The following is a 24475-nucleotide window of genomic DNA, read 5'->3' as shown; positions in this document are numbered from 1 at the left end:
CAGCACGTAAGTGATCAAGATGTTCATCCATAGATTTGTTGTAAATCAATATATCATCAAAGTAGACTACAACAAATTTTCCAATGAAAGCACGTAGAACCTCGTTCATTAACCTCATGAAGGTACTAGGTGCATTAGTTAACCCAAAAGGCATGACTAACCACTCATATAAACCAAATTTAGTTTTGAAAGCAGTTTTCCATTCATCTCCTAATTTCATACGAATCTGGTGGTACCCACTTCGCAAATCATCTAATTGTGGAATAGGGTGTCGATATCGAATGATGATATTATTAATAGCTCTACAATCAACACACATACGCCATGTTCCATCTTTCTTAGGCACTAAAATGATAGGAACAGCACAAGGACTAAGGGACTCACTCACATAACCTTTGTCGAGTAGTTCTTGCACTTGTCGTTGAATTTTCTTCGTTTCTTCCGGATTAGTCCTGTATGGCGCACGGTTTGGCAAAGATGCATCGGGAATAAGATCAATTTGGTGCTCAATCCCTCGTATTGGTGGCAGCCCCGCTGGTATCTCACTTGGAAAAACATCTGAAAACTCCTGCAAAATGTTAGCAACAGCAGGGGGCAAAGAATGCTGCATATCATGAACTAAAATCAAAGCACCCTTGCATACCAAAGCATAGGCAACAGAAGTAGAAGCAACCAATTCATTAATATCAGATTTAGTAGCAAGCAAGCAATGTCCTTTCAATCTTATCTCATCTTTGTTACTACTAACAGATTTGACATTTTTATCGATCTCAGATTTAGTTTTCTTAGCTTTAGCAACATCATCACGCACAATAGCTTCAGGAGACATAGGAAGCAAAACAATTTTCTTATCATGGTGTATGAGAGAATACATATTTGATCTACCATGATGCATACAATCTGTATCAAATTGCCATGGTCTACCTAGCAGAATATGACAAGCTTCCATAGGCACAACATCACACTCAACAACATCATGATATGATCCAATAGCAAAATGAATTCGTACCAATCTCGTTACTTTAACCTTACCACTGTTGTTGAGTCATCGAATGTGATATGGATGTGGGTGCGGTTTAGTTGTAAGTGCAAGCTTCTCTACCATATCGCTGCTAGCTAAGTTGTTGCAGCTACCTCCATCAATTATCAAACGGCACGAACGCTCTTTAATGACACACTTTGTTTGGAACAGTGTATGCCGCTGATTTTGCTCCGCCTTCTCCATTTGTGCGCTAAGCACACACTGCACAATGAGGCTCTCATAATGATCTACATCCTCTGCTCCAATCTGCTCTTCTGGTTGTTCCTCACTTCCTACATGGTCAGCAGCAAGCAAAGCAAGTGTATCTTCATCAAAATCACTAGCAGAGGAATACTCACCATCATCTTTGACGACCATAACACGCTTGCTTGGACAGTCACGCATCACATGTCCATATCCCTTGCACCGGTGACACTGAACGTCTCTTGTTCTACCTATAGATGCCATGGATGAAGCACTCGCAGTAGGCTTCTGGGTCGTCTTCGCCACTGAATTTGCGGAAGTAGCACGAGGTTTGTCGCTGGATGTTGGCATAGGAGCACGTGTGGTTGGAGTAGTAGTCGTGCGGGGCTGCCATGAATTAGCTTTCCCTACAGAAATATTATTCTTGGCACTGGCACGTCGCCCCTGCACTTCCCTTTCAGCTTTACAAGCAAGATGAAACAAACGGGTTATGTTAGTGTATTCTTTATAATCAAGGATGTCTCGAATTTCACGATTTAACCCACCCATAAATCTTGCCATAGCAGGTTCCTCATCCTCATCTAAATTACAACGCAACATACCCATTTGCAATTCTTGATAATATTCTTCTACACTTTTAGCACCCTGTCTCAGTTGTTGCAATTTATTTAACAAATCACATGCATAGTAAGAAGGAACAAATCTGGCCCTCTTGATTCGTTTCAAAGCATTCCAAGTTTGTGGTATGTTATTAGGATTTTTGTTGCCATATTCTATCCACCAAATAGTAGCAAAATCAATAAACTCACTAGTAGCATCCCTAACACGTGTATTCTCAGGAAATTCATGACATGCAAACTTTTGATCAACAACAATTTCCCAAGTAATGTATGCATCAGGATCATATTTACCATCAAAAGGAGGTATCTTAAATTTTATCTTACTGAAAGCATCATTATTATTGGGTACCTCACATCGGCAGTGACCACCCATACCTCTATGATTGTGGCATAGGCAACGCCGGTCACGAGTGTCATGAGCATCATGTTCAATATCAATAGTGTAATCATCATCATAATTATCTTCGCGTCGCTCTTCGTCCTTGTTGTCTTCATTATGCTGCTCTTTGTCTTTCGTGTGGAAGTCATCAAAACGCTTCAGAAGAGCAGCAAGGCTCCTATCCATATAGGCATTCATTCTGATCATGAGTCTTTGAAGCATATTTGTAGTCAAGGGAAATTGAACCGTAGACATGCTAAGTGGGTTGAATTTATTGAATCTTTTCCTTATGTTATTAAGCACAAGAAAGGGAAAGAGAATATTATTGCTGATGCTTTGTCTAGGAGATATACCTTGCTGAATCAACTTGATTACAAAATCTTTGGATTAGAAACAATTAAGGGCCAATACGTTAATGATGCTGATTTTAAAGATGTGTTGCTGCATTGTAAAGATGGGAAAGGTTGGAACAAATTCATCTTTAGTGATGGGTTTGTGTTTAGAGCTAACAAGCTATGCATTCCAGCTAGCTCCGTTCGTTTGTTGTTGCTACAGGAAGCGCATGGAGGTGGCTTGATGGGGCATTTTGGAGCTAAGAAAACGGAGGACATACTTGCTGGTCATTTCTTTTGGCCAAAGATGAGAAGAGATGTGGAGAGGTTTGTTGCTCATTGCATGACATGTCAAAAGGCTAAGTCACGGTTAAATCCACACGGTTTATATTTGCCTCTACCTGTTCCTAGTGCCCCTTGGGAAGATATTTCTATGGATTTTGTGTTGGGTTTGCCAAGGACTAGGAAGGGACGTGATAGTGTGTTTGTGGTTGTTGATAGATTTTCTAAGATGGCACATTTCATACCCTATCATAAAATGGATGATGCTACTCATATTGCTGATTTGTTCTTTCGAGAAATTGTCCGTTTGCATGGTGTGCCCAACACAATTGTTTCTGATCGTGATGCTAAATTTCTTAGTCATTTTTGGAAGACTTTATGGGGAAAATTGGGACTAAGCTTTTGTTTTCTACTACATGTCATCCCCAAACCGATGGTCAAACTGAAGTTGTCAATAGAACTTTGTCTACTATGTTAAGAAGAATATTAAGATGTGGGAAGATTGTTTGCCTCATATTGAATTTGCTTATAATCGTTCGCTGCATTCTACTACAAAGATGTGCCCATTTCAGATTGTCTATGGTTTCTTGCCTCGTGCTCCTATTGATTTGATGCCTTTGCCATCTTCTGAAAAACTAAATTTTGATGCTACTAAGCGTGCTGAATTGATGTTAAAACTGCATGAAACAACTAAAGAAAACATAGAGCGTATGAATGCTAAATATAAGATTGCTGGTGATAAAGGTAGAAAGGAACTAATATTTGAACCTGGAGATTTAGTTTGGTTGCACTTGAGAAAGGATAGGTTTCCTGATTTCAGAAAGTCTAAATTGATGCCTAGGGCTGATGGACCATTTAAAGTGTTAGAGAAAATTAATGATAATGCATATAAACTCGATCTTCCTGTAGAATTTGGGGTTAGTCCCACATTTAACATTGCAGATTTGAAGCCATATTTGGGAGAAGAAGATGAGTTTGAGTCGAGGACGCCTCAAATGCAAGAATGGGAGGATGATGAGGACATCAACACCAACGATACATCCACGCCGACACGAGTACCAGTTTCTGGTCCTATTACTCGTGCCCATGCTCGTCACATTAATCATCAAGTAAGTTCACTCTTGAGTTCCTGTCCATCATATTTAGACCATGGAGATGCGTGCACTCATGTTTTCGTTAGGAACCAGGGAGAGGACCGAAAGGGACAAGGATTCGCGGAGGCTGAATTCGGACTCCAGGACAGCTCCAACTTATGATGGTCACCACGGTCGCATACGGACTTGGATTGGGGCGTTCAAGTACTTCATGGAATCCTTATGAAGTCTATTTTCATATGGATCTGGAATCAAGTCCATATCTATTTTGAGGCGGCCGCAATGACTGAATTACTACTAAGAGCTTGTATGTCCAAAGGTGCTGCGTCACCTTAGTTTGGTCCAATGGGCCGTGTATCAAGTTGGGTCCATTAGGGACGCGTCCTAAGGTTGGAGAACGACCCCAACACCCCCCTGGTCATCTTTCCACCTTCATATACTCCTTAGCCACCACCAAGAATAGTCGGGTTTTGTTTAGATCAAGTTTAGCTCTCACTACTTGCTTGTAAGCGCGCGTGCTGGATCAGCCGCCCGTCTTCTTGTCTTTGAAACCCCACCTTAATTGAGATTGAGTTTGAAACTTTCATCTACATCTAGTAATTCAGTACTTGCTATACTTGTTCTTGCTAGTTCTTTAATTGCTTGCAGGACGAGTGCCCTAGTGGTCGGGTGACGCTCTCCACAAGATCACGGCAGCCATTGGAGGTGGTGTATCGGTTGCTAAGGCGCAGCTTGGAAGGCTGTAGTCAGGCCGTGAACGTCGTCTCCACCCATCAATCGAGTTATCCCACACCTCTCATCGAAAGATCGGAAACAAACCCTAGCGGTCACGTATATGCAGGACGTGGAGGGTTTGTTTCCACGTCCTGCATATACGTGACCGCTAGGGTTTGTTTTGGATCTTTCGATGAGAGGTGTGGGATAACTCGATTGATGGGTGGAGGCGACGTTAACGGCCCGACTACAGCCTTCCATGCTGCGCCTTAGCAACCGATACACCACCTCCAATGGCTGCCGTGATCTTGTGGAGCGCGTCACCAGACCACTAGGGCACTCGTCCTGCAAGCAATTGAAGAACTAGCAAGAACAAGTATAGCAAGTACTGAATTACTAGATGTAGATGAAAGTTTCAAACTCAATCTCAATTAAGGTGGGGTTCCGAAGACAAGAAGACGGGTGGTTGATCCAGCACGCGTGCTTACAAGCAAGTAGCGAGAGCTAAACTTGATCTAAACAAAACCCGCCTATTCTTGGTGGCGGCTAAGGAGTATATGATGGTGGAAGGATGACCAGGGGGTGTTGGGGTCGTTCTCCAACCATAGGACGTGTCCCTAATGGACCCAACTTGATACACGGCCCATTGGACCAAACTAAGGTGACGCAGCACCTTTGGACAGACAAGCTCTCTATAGTAATTCAGTCATTGCGGCCGCCTCAAAACAGATATGGACTTGATTCTAGATCCATATGAAAACAGACTTCATAAGGATTCCATGAAGTACTTGAACGCCCCAATCCGAGTCCATATGCGATCGTGGTGACCATCACAAGTTGGAGCTGTCCTGGAGTCCGAATTCAGCCTCCGCGAATCCTTGTCCCTTTCGGTCCTCTCCTTGGTTCCTAACCAAAACAAGAGTGCACGTGTCTCCATGGTCTAAATATGATGGACAGGAACTTAAGAGTGAACTTACTTGATGATTAATGTGACGAGCACGGGCGCGAGTAATAGGACCAGAAACTGGTACTCGTGTCGGCGTGGATGTATCGTTGGTGTTGATGTCCTCATCAAGTTTCATCAGGTGCATCCAAAATGATTTTCGAGCCTATGGTACATTCGGCGCAAACTGTGCACCTATCTTGCGTCAAGATTTCCACTATCTCCAAATGGACCGAAACGAGCCTCTACTTGAGCCTCGTCACCTAGGAGTACCATCGGGTGCATCCAAAACGATTTTTGAGCCTATGGTACATTTTGTGCAAACCATGCGCCTATCTTGCACTGACACTAACACCGTCTCCAAAGGGACCGAAACGAGATTCCACATGACCCACTTCACCTTGGAGTTCCATCGCGTGCATACAAAACAATTTATGAGCCTATGTTCGGCACAAACCGTGCAACCATCTTGTATCAAGATAAGCACTATCTCTAAACAGACCGAAACGAGCTTCCAGTTGAGCCTCGTCACCTAGGAGTACCATCGGGTGCGTCCAAAATGATTCCTGAGCCTATGGTACGTTTGGCGCAAACCGTGCAACTATCTTGCATCAACACTAACACCATCTCCAAATGGACTGAAATGAGATTTGACTTGACCCACGTCATCTAGGAGTTCCATCGGGTGCGTCCAAATTGATTTTTGAGCCTATGGTACATTTGGTGCAAATCTTGCACCTATCTTGCGTCAATATTAGCACTACATCCAAACTGACCAAAACGAGCTTCCAGTTGAGCCTTGTCACCTAGGAGTACCATCGAGTGTGTCCAAAATGATTTCTGAGCCTATGGTATGTTTCGTGCAAACCGTGCACCTATGTTGCGCCGACACTAACACTGTCTCCAAACATACTGAAAATAGATTTGTCATGACCCATGTCATCTAGAAGTTCCATCGGGTGTGCCAAAATTGATTTCTGAGCCTATGTTACGTTCGGTGCAAACCTTGCAACTACCTTGCGTCAAGATTAGTACTACCTCTAAATGGACCGAAACAAGCTACCAGTTGAGCCTCATCACCTAGGAGTACCATCTGTTTCATCCAAAATGATTCCTGAGCCTATGATACTGATGCGCACACGCCTATGCAACGCGTGTAGCAAGTTGTGTGGCCCGATCTTCTCGTAGGATCCGCGAACTTGATAACTTGTCGCTGCGTGACCTGGTGAAGAGGCAGTGCACCGCGAGGCTGTCCACGCGACGAACTACCGAGACAATCACCCTTCCACATACCGATGAAACAGCCCACGTAATCATGCCCTATAGACGTAAAGGCATGAACTGGGTGAACCACAGTTTGGCGTTCTACAACTCCCTCAGGAATCGAAAGAACAAGTGTTGCAAGCCTCTCAAGACTCGCGCATAAACAAAACTCCACGAGTTTGTGTATTCTGAATTCAGCCAATCAAGATCCAACCTTTCATTGTCTAGTACAAGATATATATAGAGATAGGGACGTTCAGCTTGGAGTAAATGGCAGCATGCGTATGCACCAGTGGATTTCGTGGCTGGTTCGCGCGTCTTTTCAGCTTCTGATAGCAGTTACTAAAATGAGCATAACTCTTTATTGGGAAGTCCAAATAATGAGCCGTTTGATGGGCTAAAAGTAGACTTGAAGACACTTCCATCCACATATAGAACACCATCTAACTCCTTGTATTCTGTCCGCGGTGATGCTTGGAATTCGTACCATGTATCAGTCATCTAGCTTCTGGTTGCATTTCCATGCAAAGGTGATGAACCACCATTTTATTCTTGCACACCATAGGCTTCTTGGTTCAAATGTCCAGAGGCTTGAATCCATCTTCATCCCATGCTGGTTCATACACTCCATCATTCCTAAGGATATTGGAACAAGAACTCAAAAGCATAGGCTCATTCAACATAAACTGATTATTAAACATAAGGTTAGCGTTCACCTGAGAATGAATTTCCTTCTCCAATTGTTTAGCTCTACTTCTTGTAATTGGACCAGCTATATCAAGTGGAGTTTCATTTGAAGATGAGTGAATGCTAGGAATGTCCTCATTAGCCTCCCCCTCTTGAGAAGGAGTCGTCCTCGACTCAGGCTCACCAACAAATGGAAGCAAATCTTTGACATTGAATGTTGTACTCACATTGGAATATTCAGGTGGCAGCTAAATTTTGTAAGCATTATCATTTATCTTGTGTAAAACCTTGAACGGACCATCACCCCTAGGAGACAACTTACTCTTGCGCTGTTGGGGAAATCGATCCTTGCGTAGATGCAACCAGACGAGGTCTCCGGGCTGGAATGTAACCTTCTTCTTACCTTTGTTCGCTTGCTTTGCATATTGTGCTGATTTCTTCTCGATATTCCTTCTTGTCTCATCATGTAGCTTCTTGAGAAAATCCGATCTCTTTGCTGCATCCAAGTTAACTTGTTCCTGTAATGGTAAAGGCAAAAGATCCATGGGAGTATGCGGTTTAAACCCATAAACAATTTCAAATGGACAAAAGTCTGTTGTGGAATGGATTGCCCTGTTATAAGCAAATTCAACATGTGGAAGGCAGTCTTCCCACTGCTTCAAATTCTTTTTCAACACAGCACGCAACACGGTGGACAAGGTACGGTTGACAACTTTAGTTTGCCCATCGGTTTGTGGATGACAAGTGGTGGAAAATAACAACTTCGTACCAAGTTTAGCCCATAATGTCTTCCAAAAATAGCTTAGAAATTTTGTATCCTGGTCTGAAACAATAGTCCTTGGTACTCCATGTAAACGAACAATCTCCTGAAAAACAAATCAGCAACGTGTGAAGCATCATCGTTCTTATGACATGGAATAAAATGTGCCATTTTAGAGAATCGGTCAACAACAACAAAGATAGAATCCCTCCCCCTCTGAGACTGAGGTAACCCCAAAATAAAATCCATGGATATATCTTCCCAAGGTACATTCAGAACTGGTAATGGAGTATAAAGACCATGGGGATTAAGGCGGGACTTAGCTTTCAAGCAGATTATGCAGCGTGCAACATATTGCTGGACATCACGTCGCATATGTGGCCAAAAGAAACGGAGAGCATGTCCAATGTCTTTTTGACGCCAAAATGACCAGCTAAGCCACCAGCATGTGCTTCCTGCAAAAGAACTTGACGAATTGAGCAGGCTGGAATGCATAGTTTGTTAGTCCGAAATAAAAAACCATCATGCACATAATACTTGTCCCAGCCTTTTCTAGCAATGCAATGAGAGAAAGGTTCTGTAAAATCAAAATCAGCTGCATAGAGTGTTTTAATGGATTCCAAACCAAGCACTTTTGTATCTAATTGTGTAACCAAACCACATCTCCGTGATAAGGCATCGGCAACAATGTTATCTTTTCCATGCTTATGTTTTACAACATAGGGAAATGTTTCAATGAACTCAATCCATTTAGCATGTCTACGGTTCAGTTTGCCTTGACTTTTTAGATATTTCAAAGCTTCATGATCAGAATGGATGACAAATTCTTTAGGTAACAAATAATATTGCCAAACTTCCAAAACTCGAACTAAGGCATAAAGCTCTTTATCATAGACAGAATAATTCAGATGTGGACCATTCAACTTTTCAGAAAAGTAGGCAACAGGTTTACCTTCTTGAAGTAGTACACCTCCTATGCCAATACCACTTGCATCACATTCGATCTCAAATGTCTTACCAAAATCAGGAAGTTGTAGCAGCAGTGCTTCACAAAGCTTTGTTTTTAGCTCATTGAAGGCTTGGTCTTGTTCATCACCCCACTTGAATGGAACATCCTTCTTTGTCAAATTGTTGAGGGGTGCAGCGATGGTGCTAAAATCTTTAACAAAACGCCTGTAAAAACCTGCAAGACCATGAAAACTTCGAACTTGACTCACATTTGTAGGTGTAGGCCAATCCTTTATTGCTTTAATCTTTTCTTCATCAACTTGAATTCCATCTGCAGAAACAACAAATCCAAGAAAAACAACACGGTCTGTGCAAAATGTGCATTTAGCAATGTTTCCAAACAATTTGTCAGCTCTCAAAACAACAAGAACTTGACGGATATGATCAAGGTGTTCATCAAATGATCTGCTATAGATCAGGATATCATTAAAATAAACAACAACAAATTTGCCAATGAAAGCTCTTAACACATGATTCATCAAACGCATAAAAGTTGAAGGAACATTTGTCAAACCAAAGGGCATCACAAGCCATTCATAGAGACCAAATTTAGTTTTAAATGATGTTTTCCATTCATCACCTATTTTCATTCGAATTTGATGATAACCACTACGTAAATCAATCTTGGTGAAAATAGTTGAACCACTCAGCTCATCTAACATATCATCAAGCCTTGGAATAGGGTGACGATATCAAACAGTTATAGCATTGATAGCACGACAATCAACACACATACACCAAGAACCATCTTTCTTTGGAACTAACAAAATAGGAACAACACATGGTGATAAGGATTCACGAACAAACCCTTTGTCCAAAAGCTCTTTTACCTGTTGCTGAATTTCCTTTGTTTCTTCGAGGTTTGTGCGGTATGCTGGACAGTTGGGAAGAGAAGCACCAGGGACCAAGTCAATTTGATGCTCAATGCCGCGAAGTGGGGGAAGTCCAACTGGTAGCTCATCAGGAAAAACATCCTCAAAGTCCTGTAACAAATCAAGAACAACACTAGGCAGCGAGCAAGGTAAGTCGTTAGTGGAAAGTAAAACCTCCTTGTACAACAGTACAAAGAATGGGGCTGTAGTGTTTGTCACATCTCTCAAATCACTCCTGCTCACAAATAAGCATTCAATTTGGTGTGGCTGTTTTAAAGTGGAATGAGGCTTTATGTGGCTGGATGCTTTAGAACTATCTTCCTTACTAGTGTTGTGGGTCTCACTCAGTTTTCTTTTTTCAGATTCCTCTCTTTTCTTGCGAGCCACATCTGAAACATGTATCTCCTCTGGAGATAATGGAACTAGAACCACCTTCTTGTCATTGGCAATGAAAGTGTATTTGTTAGACCGTCCAAAATGCACCGAATCCACATCAAATTGCCAGGGCCGACCAAGCAGCAAATGGCATGCTTGCATGGGGACAATATCACAATCAACCTCTCCATGATAATCACCAATGGAAAATGACAAACGAATCATGGCTGAAACCTTAACTGTCCCGGAATTATTCAACCATTGCATATGGTATGGATGTGGATGGCGACGTGGCTGCAAACCAAGCTTCTCAACAAGCAAAGCACTAACAATATTATTGCAGCTCCCACCATCTATGATGAAACAGCACACTTGTCCTTTCACTTTGCATCAGGACTGAAACAAATTATGGCGTTGTCCTTGTTCAGCAGCAACAAACTGAGTGGAAAGAACTCTCCTAACCACCAAAGAAGGAGATGGTGTATTCATTGTAGAAGGCTCCAAATCAAGAAAATCAGCAAGCAACTCATCAAAATCAGCACTAGTAATCTCGTCAGAAGATGGAGAAATAATATCTTGTAGCATGTTATTGTGAGCAAAAGTTGGAATAGGCTGAATGGCTAAACAATTCAGACCTAGCTCAAATGTACCATCCTCAGCTGAATACTCACAAGTATCAAGATTTAGATCTGCAAATACATTGTTAAACTCTTCATCCTCTTCACTTTGAGAATCATAAGAACCATCAGCAAGTGCAATAATGGTACGCCGATTGGGACATTCAGCTTGCTTATGTCTAGGACCACCACACTTAAAACACTCAATCTTGCTTGCCTTCCGTTGGGCTGCTGTAACAGAGGAGCTGGACTGATTGGAATTTACAGCTTTGCCTCTTGAATCAAAATGTTTGGCAGACGTTGAAATTGAACGAGAAGTTGCACGAGATGAAGGTGTGTGCACCTCTGACCCGTGCTGCTGTGAATGGCGCCATGGAGTAGAACTATGAGGAGCTGAAAATGAAGCACGGTTCTTATAAGATTCAGCAAGCTGCCGTTCTGCCCTTTTTGCAAAATGTAGCAATTCATCCATAGTGTTGTAATTAGTCATGTCCACCTTGTCTACGATTGGTTTATTAAGACCAAGAAGAAATCGAGCCATCGTTGATTCCTCATCTTCAGTGATACCGGTACAAAGTAGACACATTTCCATTTCCTGAAAATATTCATCCACGCTACGATGACCTTGGACAAGACGTTTCAGCCTCAAATGTAGCTCACGAGAATAATGGGCAGGAACAAATCTCCGCATCATTTCTCGTTTCATGTCATCCCAAGTAATATGATCATGTCCAACACGGCGGAAATCAGCACATACTTGATTCCACCAAGTGATTGCATAACCGGTGAACTCAATTGCAGCAAGCTTTGCTTTCTTGACAGGAGGGTAAGTATAGAAATCAAAGATCTGATCAACCTTGGTCTCCCACTCAAAATAATCATCAGCACTTTCCTTTCCGTTAAATTTTGGAATAGACACTTTCACTTTGCTTAAACCATCATCATCACGACGACGATGGCGGTCACGATAACCATGATGGACACCATGCCGATGATCATCCATGTCGGACAACATATCATCATCACCATCATAATCTCTACCTCCAACTAGAACGCGCCGAGCACGACCAAAACCATGGCCAAACCCACCACGTCCATGTCCATGACCAGTAGCACGATGTGGTGCCTCGTTATCCTCATTGTCATCATCCTCATTTGGTGGTGGTTCTCTATGAGGCATGTTCAATTGGAGAGTTTGTAGTTGTTGCATCAAATCATTCATTTGTGTACGCAGCTCCTGGAATTCCTCCACCGAAACAGCGGCACCATCTCCACGTCCTGCCATATTAGTAGAGGGGGAAAAAGGACAATATATATGTGGAATATATGTGGAAACACTCCCTCACCACTTGCTGAACAAGTTCTTTCTCTTCCTGGAAAGGGCAAGAACCGGGGCTGCAATCTGTAGTGGAAGAGTGAAGAGACTACGGTGCAACAGCTCACGGTGCTTTTAAGTGGAGCTTGGTGGGGTAATATGTAAATGGAATGCGCTGAAATGTAGTAATGCAAAACCGAATAATAATCCAAGAACTCAAGTCTAAGTTGCTGAATATAAAGGAAACGATGCTCAAAGAAAGGAACAAGATGTAGGAAGTGGATAGATGAACACCAATTGCACCACCCGAAACTTGTTGCTGCCCAAACCCCTTTGTGGTGTGCTGAACACAATTCTCTTTTATTTCATTTCTTTCCCTTTTTTTGAAGAAGAACTCGTTGTTTTCAGTCCTTCTTTTGACCCATATACATCTTTTCTTTTAACCTTTGTGACAAACGCAGCACAACTTTCAACTAAAGGGGCACATAAGGATCAACTAAGATGGACGGCGCAGCACAAAAACAAGAAACTCGGGTGGGGAATTTGTGGCGGGTAGAAAACAAGGGTGGAACAGGTGGGTTTTTTTATTTATATATATGCAACAAACAATGACGATCAGAATAAGGGTGGGATGGGTGGGTACATGCAGCAAGCGATTTGATGATTAGAACAATGATAACAACTAGAATGATGTGGAAAAGAAAATTTCAGCAACTAGACAAATCTTAAAGGATTAAAACTCGATAAAGCAAACTACAAAATCAGTAGCACGTATGAATTTGGGCTGTAGGTTTTCTTTTTTGGCTATTAGTGGACAGTAGGTATATAAACTCTATCCTACCAAAAACAAGAACAATCCTAACGAGTAAACGGAGGCTCTGGTACCAGATGATGCGCACATGCCTATGCAACGCGTGTAGCAAGTTGTGTGGCCCGATCTTCTCGTAGGATCCGCGAACTTGATAACTTGTCGCTGCGTGACCTGGTGAAGAGGCAGTGCACCGCGAGGCTGTCCACGCGACGAACTACCGAGACAATCACCCTTCCACATACCGACGAAACAGCCCACGCAATCACGCCCTATAGACGTGAAGGCACGAACTGGGTGAACCGTAGTTCGGCGTTCTACAACTCCCTCAGGAATCAAAAGAACAAGTGTTGCAAGCCTCTCAAGACTCACGCATAAACAAAACTCCACGAGTTTGTGTATTCTGAATTCAGCCAATCAAGATCCAACCTTTCATTGTCTAGTACAAGATATATATAGAGATAGGGACATTCAGCTTGGAGTAAATGGCAGCATGCGTATGCACCAGTGGATTTCATGGCTAGTTCGCGCGTCTTTTCAGCTTCTGATAGCAGTTACTAAAATGAGCAGAACTCTTTATTGGGAAGTCCAAATAATGAGCCGTTTGATGGGCTGAAAAGTAGACTTGAAGACGCTTCCATCCACATATAGAACACCGTCTAACTCCTTGTATTCTATCCGCGGTGATGCTTGGAATTCGTACCATGTATCAGTCATCTAGCTTCTGGTTGCATTTCCATGCAAAGGTGATGAACCACCATTTTATTCTTGCACACCATAGGCTTCTTGGTTCAAATGTCCCGAGGCTTGAATCCATCTTCATCCCATGCTGGTTCATACACTCCATCATTCCTAAGGACATTGGAACAATAACTCAAAAGCATAGGCTCATTCAACATAAACTGATTATGAAACATAAGGTTAGCGTTCACCTGAGAATGAATTTCCTTCTCCAATTGTTTAGCTCTACTTCTTGTAATTGGACCAGCTATATCAAGTGGAGTTTCATTTGAAGATGAGTGAATGCTAGGAATGTCCTCATTAGGTACAGTTAGCGTAAACCGTGCACCTATCTTGCACCGACACTAACACTGTCTCCAAATGGACTGAAACAAGATTTGACATGACCCACGTCATCTAGGAGTTCCATCGGGTGCATCCAAAATGATTTCCGAGCCTATGGTACATTCGGCGCAAACCGTGCACCTATCTTGTGTTAAGATTAGCACTATCTCCAAACGGACCGAAAGGAGCTTCCACTTGAGCCTCATCACCTAGGAGTTCCATTTCTTTCGTCCAAAACGATTCCCTAGCCTATGGTACGTTTGGCGCAAACCATGCACCTATCTTGCACTAACACTAACACCATCTCCAAATGCACCAAAACAAGATTTGACATGACCCACGTCACCTAGGAGTTCCATCGGGTGCATCCAAAATGATTTCTGAGCCTATGGTATGTTCGTCCCAAACCATGCACCTATCTTGCATAAAGATTAGCAATATCTCCAAATGCACCGAAACGAGCTTCCACTTGAACCTCGTCACCTAGGAGTACCATCAGGTGCGTCCAAAACGATTTTCTGAGCCTATGGTACGTTTCGCGCAAGCCGTCCGCCTATCTTGCACCGACACTAACACCGTCTCGGAATGGACCGAAAAGAGATTCCACATGACCCACGTCACCTCGAAGTTCCAACGGGTACATCCCAAATGATTTCCGAGCCTATGGTATGTTCGGCACAAACCGTACACCAATGTTGCATCAATTTTAGCACTATCTCCAAACAGACCGAAACAAGCTTCCACTTGAGCCTCGTCACCTAGGAGTACCATATGTTTCTTCCAAAATGATTCTTGAGCCTATGGTACGTTTGGCGCAAACCATGCACCTATCTTGCACCGACACTAACACCGTCTCCAAACGGACCGAAACAAGATTTGACATGAGCCACATCACCTAGGAGTTCCATCGGGTGCGTCCAAAATGATTTCTAAGCCTATGGTACGTTAGATGCAAACCATGCACCTATCTTGCGTAAAGATTAGCACTATCTACAAACGCACCGAAACGAGCTTCCACTTGAGCCTCGTCACCTAGGAGTTCCATTTGTTTTGGCCAAAACGATTCCTGAGCCTATGGTACGTTGGCGCAAACTGTGCACCTATCTTGCATCGATACTAACACCGTCACCAAACGGACCGCAACAAGATTTGACATGACCCACGTCTCCTAGGAGTTTCATCAGGTGCATCCAAAACGATTTTTGAGCCTTTGGTAGATTCGTCGCAAACCATGCACCTATCTTGCGTCAAGATTTCCACTATCTCCAAATGGACAGAAACGAGCCTCTACTTGAGCCTCGTCACCTAGGTGTACCATCGGGTGCATCCAAAACGATTTCTGAGCCTATGGTACGTTTCGCGCAAACCGTGCGCCTATCTTGCACTGACACTAACACCGTCTCCAAATGGACCGAAACGAGATTCCACATACCCACTTCACCTTGGAGTTCCATCGCGTGCGTCCAAAATGATTTCTGAGCCTATGGTATGTTCGGCACAAACCGTGCACCCATCTTATATCAAGATTAGCACTATCTCTAAATGGACCGAAATGAGCTTCTAGTTGAGCCTCGTCACCTAGGAGTACAATCGGGTGCGTCCAAAACGATTCCTGAGCCTATGGTACGTTTGGCGCAAACCGTGCAGCTATCTTGCATCGACACAAACACCGTCTGCAAACGGACAAAAATGAGATTTGACATGACCCACGTCATCTGGGAGTTCCATCGGGAGCGTCCAAATCGATTTCTGAGCCTATGGTACGTTTGACGCAAACCTTGCACCTATATTGCGTCAATATTAGCACTACCTCCAAACGGACCAAAACGAGCTTCTAGTTGAGCCTTGTCACCTAGGAGAACCATCGAGTACGTCCAAAATGATTTCTGAGCCTATGGTACGTTTCGCGCAAATCATGCACCTATGTTGCGCCGACACTAACACCATCTCCAAACATACTGAAACTAGATTTGTCATGACCCACGTCATCTAGGAGTTCCATCGGGTGTGCCAAAATCGATTTCTGAGCCTATGTTACATTTGGTGCAAACCTTGCAACTACCTTGCGTCAAGATTAGCACTACCTGCAAACGGACCGAAACGAGCTACCAGTTGAGCTTCGTCAGCAAGGAGTACCATCTCTTTCATCCAAAACGATTCCTAATCCTATGGTACGGTTAGCATAAACCGTGCACCTATCTTGCACCGACACTAACACCGTCTCCAAATGGACCGAAACAAGATTTGACATGACCCACGTCACCTAGGAGTTCCATCGGGTGCGTCCAAAATTATTTCCATGTCTATGATATGTTCAGTGCAAACCGTGCCACGTCACCTAGGAGTTCCATCGAGTGCGTCCAAAATTATTTCCAAGCCTATGGTATGTTCAGTGCAAACCATGCACCTATCTTGCGTAAAGATTAGCACCATCTATAAACGCACCGAAACGAGCTTCCACTTGAGCCTCATCACCTAGGAGTTCCATTTATTTCGGCCAAAATGATTCCTGAGCCTATGGTACGTTTGGCGCAAACCGTGCACCTATCTTGCACCGACACTAACACCGTCACCAAACGGACGGAAACAAGATTAGACATGACCCATGTCACATAGGAGTTTCATCAGGTGCATCCAAAACGATTTCCAAGCCTACGGTACATTCGGCGCAAACTGTGCACCTATCTTGTGTTAAGATTAGCACTATCTCCAAACGGACCGAAAGGAGCTTCCACTTGAGCCTCGTCACCTAGGAGTTCCATCTGTTTCATCCGAAATGATTCCCTAGCCTATGGTACATTTGGCGCAAACCATGCACCTATCTTGCACTAACACTAACACCATCTCCAAACGGAGACCAAAACAAGATTTGACATGACCCACGTCACCTAGGAGTTCCATCGGGTGCATGCAAAATGATTTCCGAGCCTATGGTATGTTCGTCCCAAACCATGCACCTGTCTTGCATAAAGATTAGCACTATCTCCAAATGCACTGAAACGATCTTCCACATGAGACTCGTCACCTAGGAGTACCACAAGTGCGTCCAAAATGATTTTCTAAGCCTATGGTACGTTTCGCGCAAGCCGTCCACCTATCTTGCACCGACACTAACACCGTCTCGGAATGGACCGAAAAGAGATTCCACATGACCCAGTCACCTCGGAGTTCCATCGGGTGCATCCCAAATGATTTCTGAGCCTATGGTACGTTCGGTGCAAACCGTACACCTATGTTGCGTCAATTTTAGCACTATCTCCAAACAGACCGAAACAAGCTTCCACTTGAGCCTCGTCACCTACGAGTACCATATGTTTCTTCCAAAACGATTCCTGAGCCAATGGTACGTTTGGCGCAAACCATGCACCTATCTTGCGCCGACACTAACACCGTCTCCAAACGGACCAAAACAAGATTTGACATGAGCCACGTCACCTAGGAGTTCCATCGGGTGCGTCCAAAATGATTTCTGAGCCTATGGTATGTTCAGTGCAAACCGTGCACCTATCTTGCGTAAAGATTAGCACTATCTACAAACGCACCGAAACGCTTGAGCCTCATCACCTAGGAGTTCCATTTGTTTTGGCCAAAACGATTCCTGAGCCTATGGTACATTTGGTGTAAACCGTGCACCTATCTTGCACCAATACTAACACCGGCACCAAACAGACCGAAACAAAATTTGACATGACCCACGTCTCCTAGGAGTTTCATCAGGTGCATCCAAAACGATTTTCGAGCCTATGGTATATTCGGCGCAAACCGTGCACCTATCTTGCGTCAAGATTTCCACTATCTCCAAATGGACCGAAACGAGCCTCTACTTGAGCCTCGTCACCTAGGAGTACCATCGGGTGCATCCAAAACGATTTCTGAGCCTATGGTACGTTTCGCGCAAACCGTGTGTCTATCTTGCACTGACACTAACACCGTCTCCAAATGGACCAAAACAAGATTCCACATGACCCACTTCACCTAGGAGTACCATCGCGTGCGTCCAAAACGACTACTGAGCTTATGGTACGTTTGGGAGAAACCGTGCACCCATCTTGCGTCAAGATTAGCACTATCTCCAATCGACCAAAACGAGCTTCCAGTTGAGCCTCGTCACCTAGGAGTTGATGAGGACATCAACACCGATCATACATCCACGCCGACACCTGCTGGTCCTATTACCCGTGCTCGTGCTCGAACACTTAATCATCAAGTGAGTTCCTTCTTGAGCTCTTGTCCATCCTGTTTAGATCTTGGAGACACGTGCACTCTTGTTTTGATTAGGAATCAAGGAGAAGACCGAAAGGGAAAAGGACTCGCGTAGGCTGGATTCGGACTGCAGCACACCTCCAACTTGCGACGGTCGCCACGGTTACATACGGATTCGGATTGGGGTGATTCTGGACTTGTTGGAAAGCTAATAAAGTCTACTTTCATACGGATCTGACCTCATACTTATACCTGCTCAGAAACGGCGTCAACAGTCCAAAAATCACCGAGAGGTCTATTCTGTCCAGGGTGCTGCGCCACCTTAAGTTAGCCCAATGGGCTTGTATCGTTTAGAGTCCAGTAGGGACGCGTCCTAGGGTTGGAGCACGACCCAAACTCTCTTGTGGTCGTCCTCCACACGTCATATACCCCTTAGCCGCCACCAAGAACACTTGGGTTTTGTTTAGATCAAGTTTAGCCTTTGCTACTTGCTTGTAGGCGCGCGTGCTGATCCAGCCGCCCGTCTCCTTGTCTTCGGAACCCCACTCATAATAAGATTCAGTTTGAGGTTTTCAATCTCATCTTGCAAATTCAGTGCTTGTTTCCTTGTTCTTGCTAGTTCTTCGATTGCTTGCAGGACGGGAGCCCTAGTGGCTGGTTGTCGCGCTCCACAAGATCGTGACGGCCTTTGGAGGTGGTGTATCGGTTGCTAAGGCGCGGTCTTGGAAGGCTGTAGTCGGGCCGTGAACGTCATCTCCATCCACCAAATCGAGTGATCTCACGCCTCTCATCGAAAGATCGTCCATAAACCCTAGCGGGTTCATATCAGGAGTACCATCGGGTGCATCCAAAATGATTCCTGAGCCTATGGTACGTTTGGCGTAAACCGTGCAGCTATCTTGCATCGAAACTAACACCATCTCCAAACGGACTGAAACGAGATTCCACATGACCCACGTCATCTGGGAGTTCCATTGGGTGTGTCCAAATTGATTTCTGAGCCTATGGTACGTTTGGCGCAAACCTTGCACCTATCTTGCTTCAATATTAGCACTACCTCCAACGGATCGAAACGAGCTTCTAGTTGAGTCTCGTCACCTAGGTGTACCATCGAGTGCGTCCAAAATGATTTCTGAGCCTAAGGTACGTTTCGTGCAAACCGTGCATCTATGTTGCGCCGACACTAACACCGTCTCCAAACATACTAAAACTAGAATTGTCATGACCCACGTCATCTAGGAGTTCCATCGGGTGTGCCAAAATCGATTTCTGAGCCTATGATACGTTCGGTGCAAACCTTGCAACTACCTTGCGTCAAAATTAGCACTACCTCCAAACGGACCGAAACGAGCTACCAGTTGAGCCTCGTCACCTAGGAGAGCCATCTATTTCATCCAAAATGATTCCTGAGCCTATGGTACGGTTAGCGTAAACCGTGCACCTACCTTGCACCGACACTAACACCGTCTCCAAACGGACCGAAAGAAGATTTGACATGACCCACATCACCTAGGAGTTCCATCGGGTGCGTCCAAAATGATTTCCGAGCCTATGGTACGTTCAATGCAAACCGTGCACCTATCTTGCGTAAAGATTAGCACTATCTACAAACGCACCAAAATGAGCTTCCACTTGAGCCTCGTCACCTAGGACTTCCATTTGTTTTGGCCAAAACGATTCCTGAGCCTATGGTACGTTTGGCATAAACCGTACACCTATCTTGCACCGACACTAACACCGTCACCAAACGGACCGAAACAAGATTAGACATGACCCACGTCACCTAGGAGTTTCATCAGGTGCATCCAAAATGATTTCTGAGCCTATGGTACGTTTTGCGCAAACCATGCACCTATCTTGCACTAACACTAACACCGTCTCCAAATGGACCAAAACGAGATTCCACATGACCCACTTCACCTAGGAGTTCCATCGCGTGCGTCCAAAATGATTTCTGAGCCTATGGTACGTTGAGCACAAACCGTGCACCCATCTTGTATCAAGATTAGCACTATCTCTAAACAGACCTAAACGAGCTTCCAGTTGAGCCTCATCACCTAGGAGTACCATCGGGTGCGTCCAAAATGATTCCTGAGCCCATGGTACGTTTGGCGCAAACCGTGCAGCTATCTTGCGTCGACACTAACACCATCTCCAAACAGACTGAAATGAGATTTGACATGACCCACGTCATCTGGGAGTTCCATCGGGTGCGTCCAAATTGATTTCTGAGCCTATGGTACGTTTGGCGCAAACCTTGCAACTATCTTGCGTCAATATTAGCACTACCTCCAAACGGACCGAAACGAGCTTCTAGTTGAGCCTTGTCACCTAGGAGTACCATCGAGTGTGTCCAAAATGATTTCTGAGCCTATGGTACGTTTCGTGCAAAACGTGCAACTATGTTGCGCCGACACTAACACCGTCTCCAAACATACTGAAACTAGATTTGTCATGACCCACGTCATCTAGGAGTTCCATCAGGTGTGCCAAAATCGATTTATGAGCCTATGTTACGTTCGGTGCAAACCTTGCAACTACCTTGCGTCAAGATTAGCACTACCTCCAAACGGACCGAAATGAGCTACTAGTTGAGCCTCGTCACCTAGGAGTACTATCTGTTTCATCCAAAACGATTCCTAAGCCTATGGTACGGTTAGTGTAAACCGTGCACCTATCTTGCACCAACCCTAACACCGTCTCTGAACGGACTGAAACAAGATTTGACATGACCCACGTCACCTAGGAGTTCCATCGGGTGTGTCCAAAATGATTTCCGAGCCTATGGTACGTTCAGTGCAAACCGTGCACCTACCTTGCGTAAAGATTAGCACTATCTACAAATGCACCGAAACAAGCTTCCACTTGAGCCTCGTCACCTAGGAGTTCCATTTGTTTCAGCCAAAATGATTCCTAAGCCTTTGGTACGTTTGGCGCAAACCGTGCACCTATCTTGCACCGACACTAACACCGTCACCAAGTGGACCGAAATAAGATTAGACATGACCCACATCACCTAGGAGTTTCATTAGGTGCATCCAAAACGATTTCCAAGCTTATGGTACATTCGGCGCAAACCGTGCACCTATCTTGTGTTAAGATTAGCACTATCTCCAAACGGACCGAAAGGAGCTTCCACTTGAGCCTTGTCACCTAGGAGTTCCATCTGTTTTGTCTGAAACGATTCCCTAGCCTATGGTACGTTTGGCGCAAACCATGCACCTATCTTGCACTAACACTAACACCATCTCCAAACGGACCAAAACAAGATTTGACATGACCCACGTCACCTAGGAGTTCCATCGGGTGCATCCAAAATGATTTCCGAGCCTATGGTATGTTCGTCCCAAACCGTGCACCTGTCTTGCATAAAGATTAGCACTATCTCCAAATGCACCGAAACGAGCTTCCACTTGAGCCTCGTCACCTAGGAGTACCATCAGGTGCGTCCAAAACGATTTTCTGAGCCTATGGTACGTTTCGCGCAAGCCGTCCGCCTATCTTGAACCGACACTAACACCATCTTGGAATGGACCGAAAAGAGATTCCACATGACCCACGTCACCTCAAAGTTCCATCGGGTGCATCCCAAATGATTTCTGAGCCTATGGTACGTTCGGTGCAAACCGTACACCTATGTTGCGTCAATTTTAGCACTATCTCCAAACAGACCGAAACAAGCTTCCACTTGAGCCTTGTCACCTAGGAGTACCATATGTTTCTTTCAAAACGATTCTTGAGCCTATGGTACGTTTGACGCAAACGATGCACCTATCTTGCACCGACACTAACACCTGTCCAAACAGACCGAAACAAGATTTGACATGGCCCACGTCATCCTAGGAGTTCCATCGGGTGCGTCCAAAATGATTTCTGAGCCTATGGTACGTTCGGTGCAAACCGTGCACCTATCTTGCGTAAAGATTAGCACTATCAACAAACGCACCGAAACGAGCTTCCACTTGAGCCTCGTCACCTAGAAATTCCATTTGTTTTGGCCAAAACGATTCCTAAGCCTATGGTACGTGTGGCGCAAACCGTGCACCTATCTTGCACCGATACTAACACCGTCACCAAATGGACCAAAACAAGATTTGACATGATCCACGTCTCCTAGGAGTTTCATCAGGTGCATCCAAAATGATTTTGGAGCCTATGGTACATTCGGCGCAAACCGTGCACCTATCTTGCGTCAAGATTTCCACTATCTCCAAATGAACCAAAACGAGCCTCTACTTTAGCCTCGTCACCTAGGAGTACCATCGGGTGCATCCAAAACGATTTCTGAGCCTATGGTACGTTTCGCACAAACCGTGCGCCTATCTTGCACTGACACTAACACCATCTCCAAATGGACCAAAACGAGATTCCACATGACCCACTTCACCTAGGAGTTCCATCGTGTGCGTCCAAAACGATTTCTGAGCCTATGGTACGTTCGGCACAAACCGTGCAACCATCTTGTATCAAGATTAGCACTATCTCTAAACAGACCAAAACGAGCTTCTAGTTGAGCCTCGTCACCTAGGAGTACCATCGGGTGCTTCCAAAACGATTCTTGAGCCTATGGTATGTTTGGCGCAAACCATGCAGCTATCTTGCATCGACACTAACACCATCTGCAAATGGACTAAAATGAGATTTGACATGACCCACGTCATCTGGGAGTTCCATAGGGTGCGTCCAAATCGATTTCTGAGCCTATGGTACGTTTGGCGCTAACCTTGCACCTATCTTGCGTCAATATTAGCACTACCTGCAAACGGACCAAAACGAGGTTCTAGTTGAGCCTTGTCACCTAGGTGTACCATCGAGTGCGTCCAAAATGATTTCTGAGCCTATGGTATGTTTCGTGCAAACCGTGCACCTATGTTGCGCCGACACTAACACCGTCTCCAAACATACTGAAACTAGATTTATCATGACCCACGTCATCTAGGAGTTCCATCGGATGTGCCAAAATCGATTTATGAGCCTATGTTACGTTCGGTGCAAACCTTGCAACTACCTTGCGTCAAGATTAGCACTACCTCCAAACGGACCGAAACGAGCTACTAGTTGAGCCTCGTCACCTAGGAGTACCATCTGTTTCATCCAAAATGATTCCTAAGCCTATGGTACGGTTAGTGTAAACCGTGCACCTATCTTGCACCAACCCTAACACCGTCTCCGAACGGACCAAAACAAGATTTGACATGACCCACGTCACCTAGGAGTTCCATCGGGTGGTCCAAAATGATTTCTGAGCCTATGGTACGTTCAGTGCAAACCGTGCACCTACCTTGCGTAAAGATTAGCACTATCTACAAACGCACTGAAATGAGGTTCCACTTGAGCCTCGTCACCTAGGAGTTCCATTTGTTTCAGCCAAAACGATTCCTAAGCCTATGGTACGTTTGGCGCAAACCGTGCACCTATCTTGCACCGACACTAACACCGTCACCAAGTGGACCAAAATAAGATTAGACATGACCCACATCACCTAGGAGTTTCATCAGGTGCATCCAAAACGATTTTCAAGCCTATGGTACATTCGGCGCAAACCATGCACCTATCTTGTGTTAAGATTAGCACTATCTCCAAATGGACCGAAAGGAGCTTCCACTTGAGCCTCGTCACCTAGGAGTTCTATCTGTTTCGTCTGAAACGATTCCCTAGCCTATGGTACGTTTGGCGCAAACCATGCACCTATCTTGCACTAACACTAACACCATCTCCAAATGGACCGAAACAAGATTTGACATGACCCACGTCACGTAGGAGTTCCATCGGGTGCATCCAAAATAATTTCCAAGCATATCGTACGTTCGGCGCAAACCGTGCACCTATCTTACCTCAAGATTAGCACTATCTCCAAATGGACGGAAACTTGATTCCACTTGAGCCTCATCGCCTAGGAGTTCCATCTGTTTC

The 24475-nt window shown here is 44.5% G+C and overlaps 1 protein-coding gene and 1 pseudogene across 1 annotated transcript; both read right to left on the bottom strand.

Annotated features, from left to right (window-relative positions):
- Positions 1-1045: 1045 nt before the first annotated feature.
- On the bottom strand, positions 1046-2218 carry LOC136515625 (uncharacterized). The gene has a single exon (XM_066509158.1). The coding sequence runs from the start codon at positions 2216-2218 to the stop codon at positions 1046-1048; it is 1173 nt and encodes a 390-aa protein (XP_066365255.1).
- A 5209-nt stretch (positions 2219-7427) lies between these two features.
- On the bottom strand, positions 7428-8084 carry LOC136518955 (uncharacterized; annotated as a pseudogene).
- Positions 8085-24475: the final 16391 nt, after the last annotated feature.

The sequence above is a fragment of the Miscanthus floridulus genome, chromosome 17 (assembly GCF_019320115.1).
Source record: "Miscanthus floridulus cultivar M001 chromosome 17, ASM1932011v1, whole genome shotgun sequence".
Taxonomy (NCBI): domain Eukaryota; kingdom Viridiplantae; phylum Streptophyta; class Magnoliopsida; order Poales; family Poaceae; genus Miscanthus; species Miscanthus floridulus.
The sequence above is the reverse complement of the archived record's forward strand: the minus strand, read 5'-3'. Positions and strand labels throughout refer to the sequence as shown.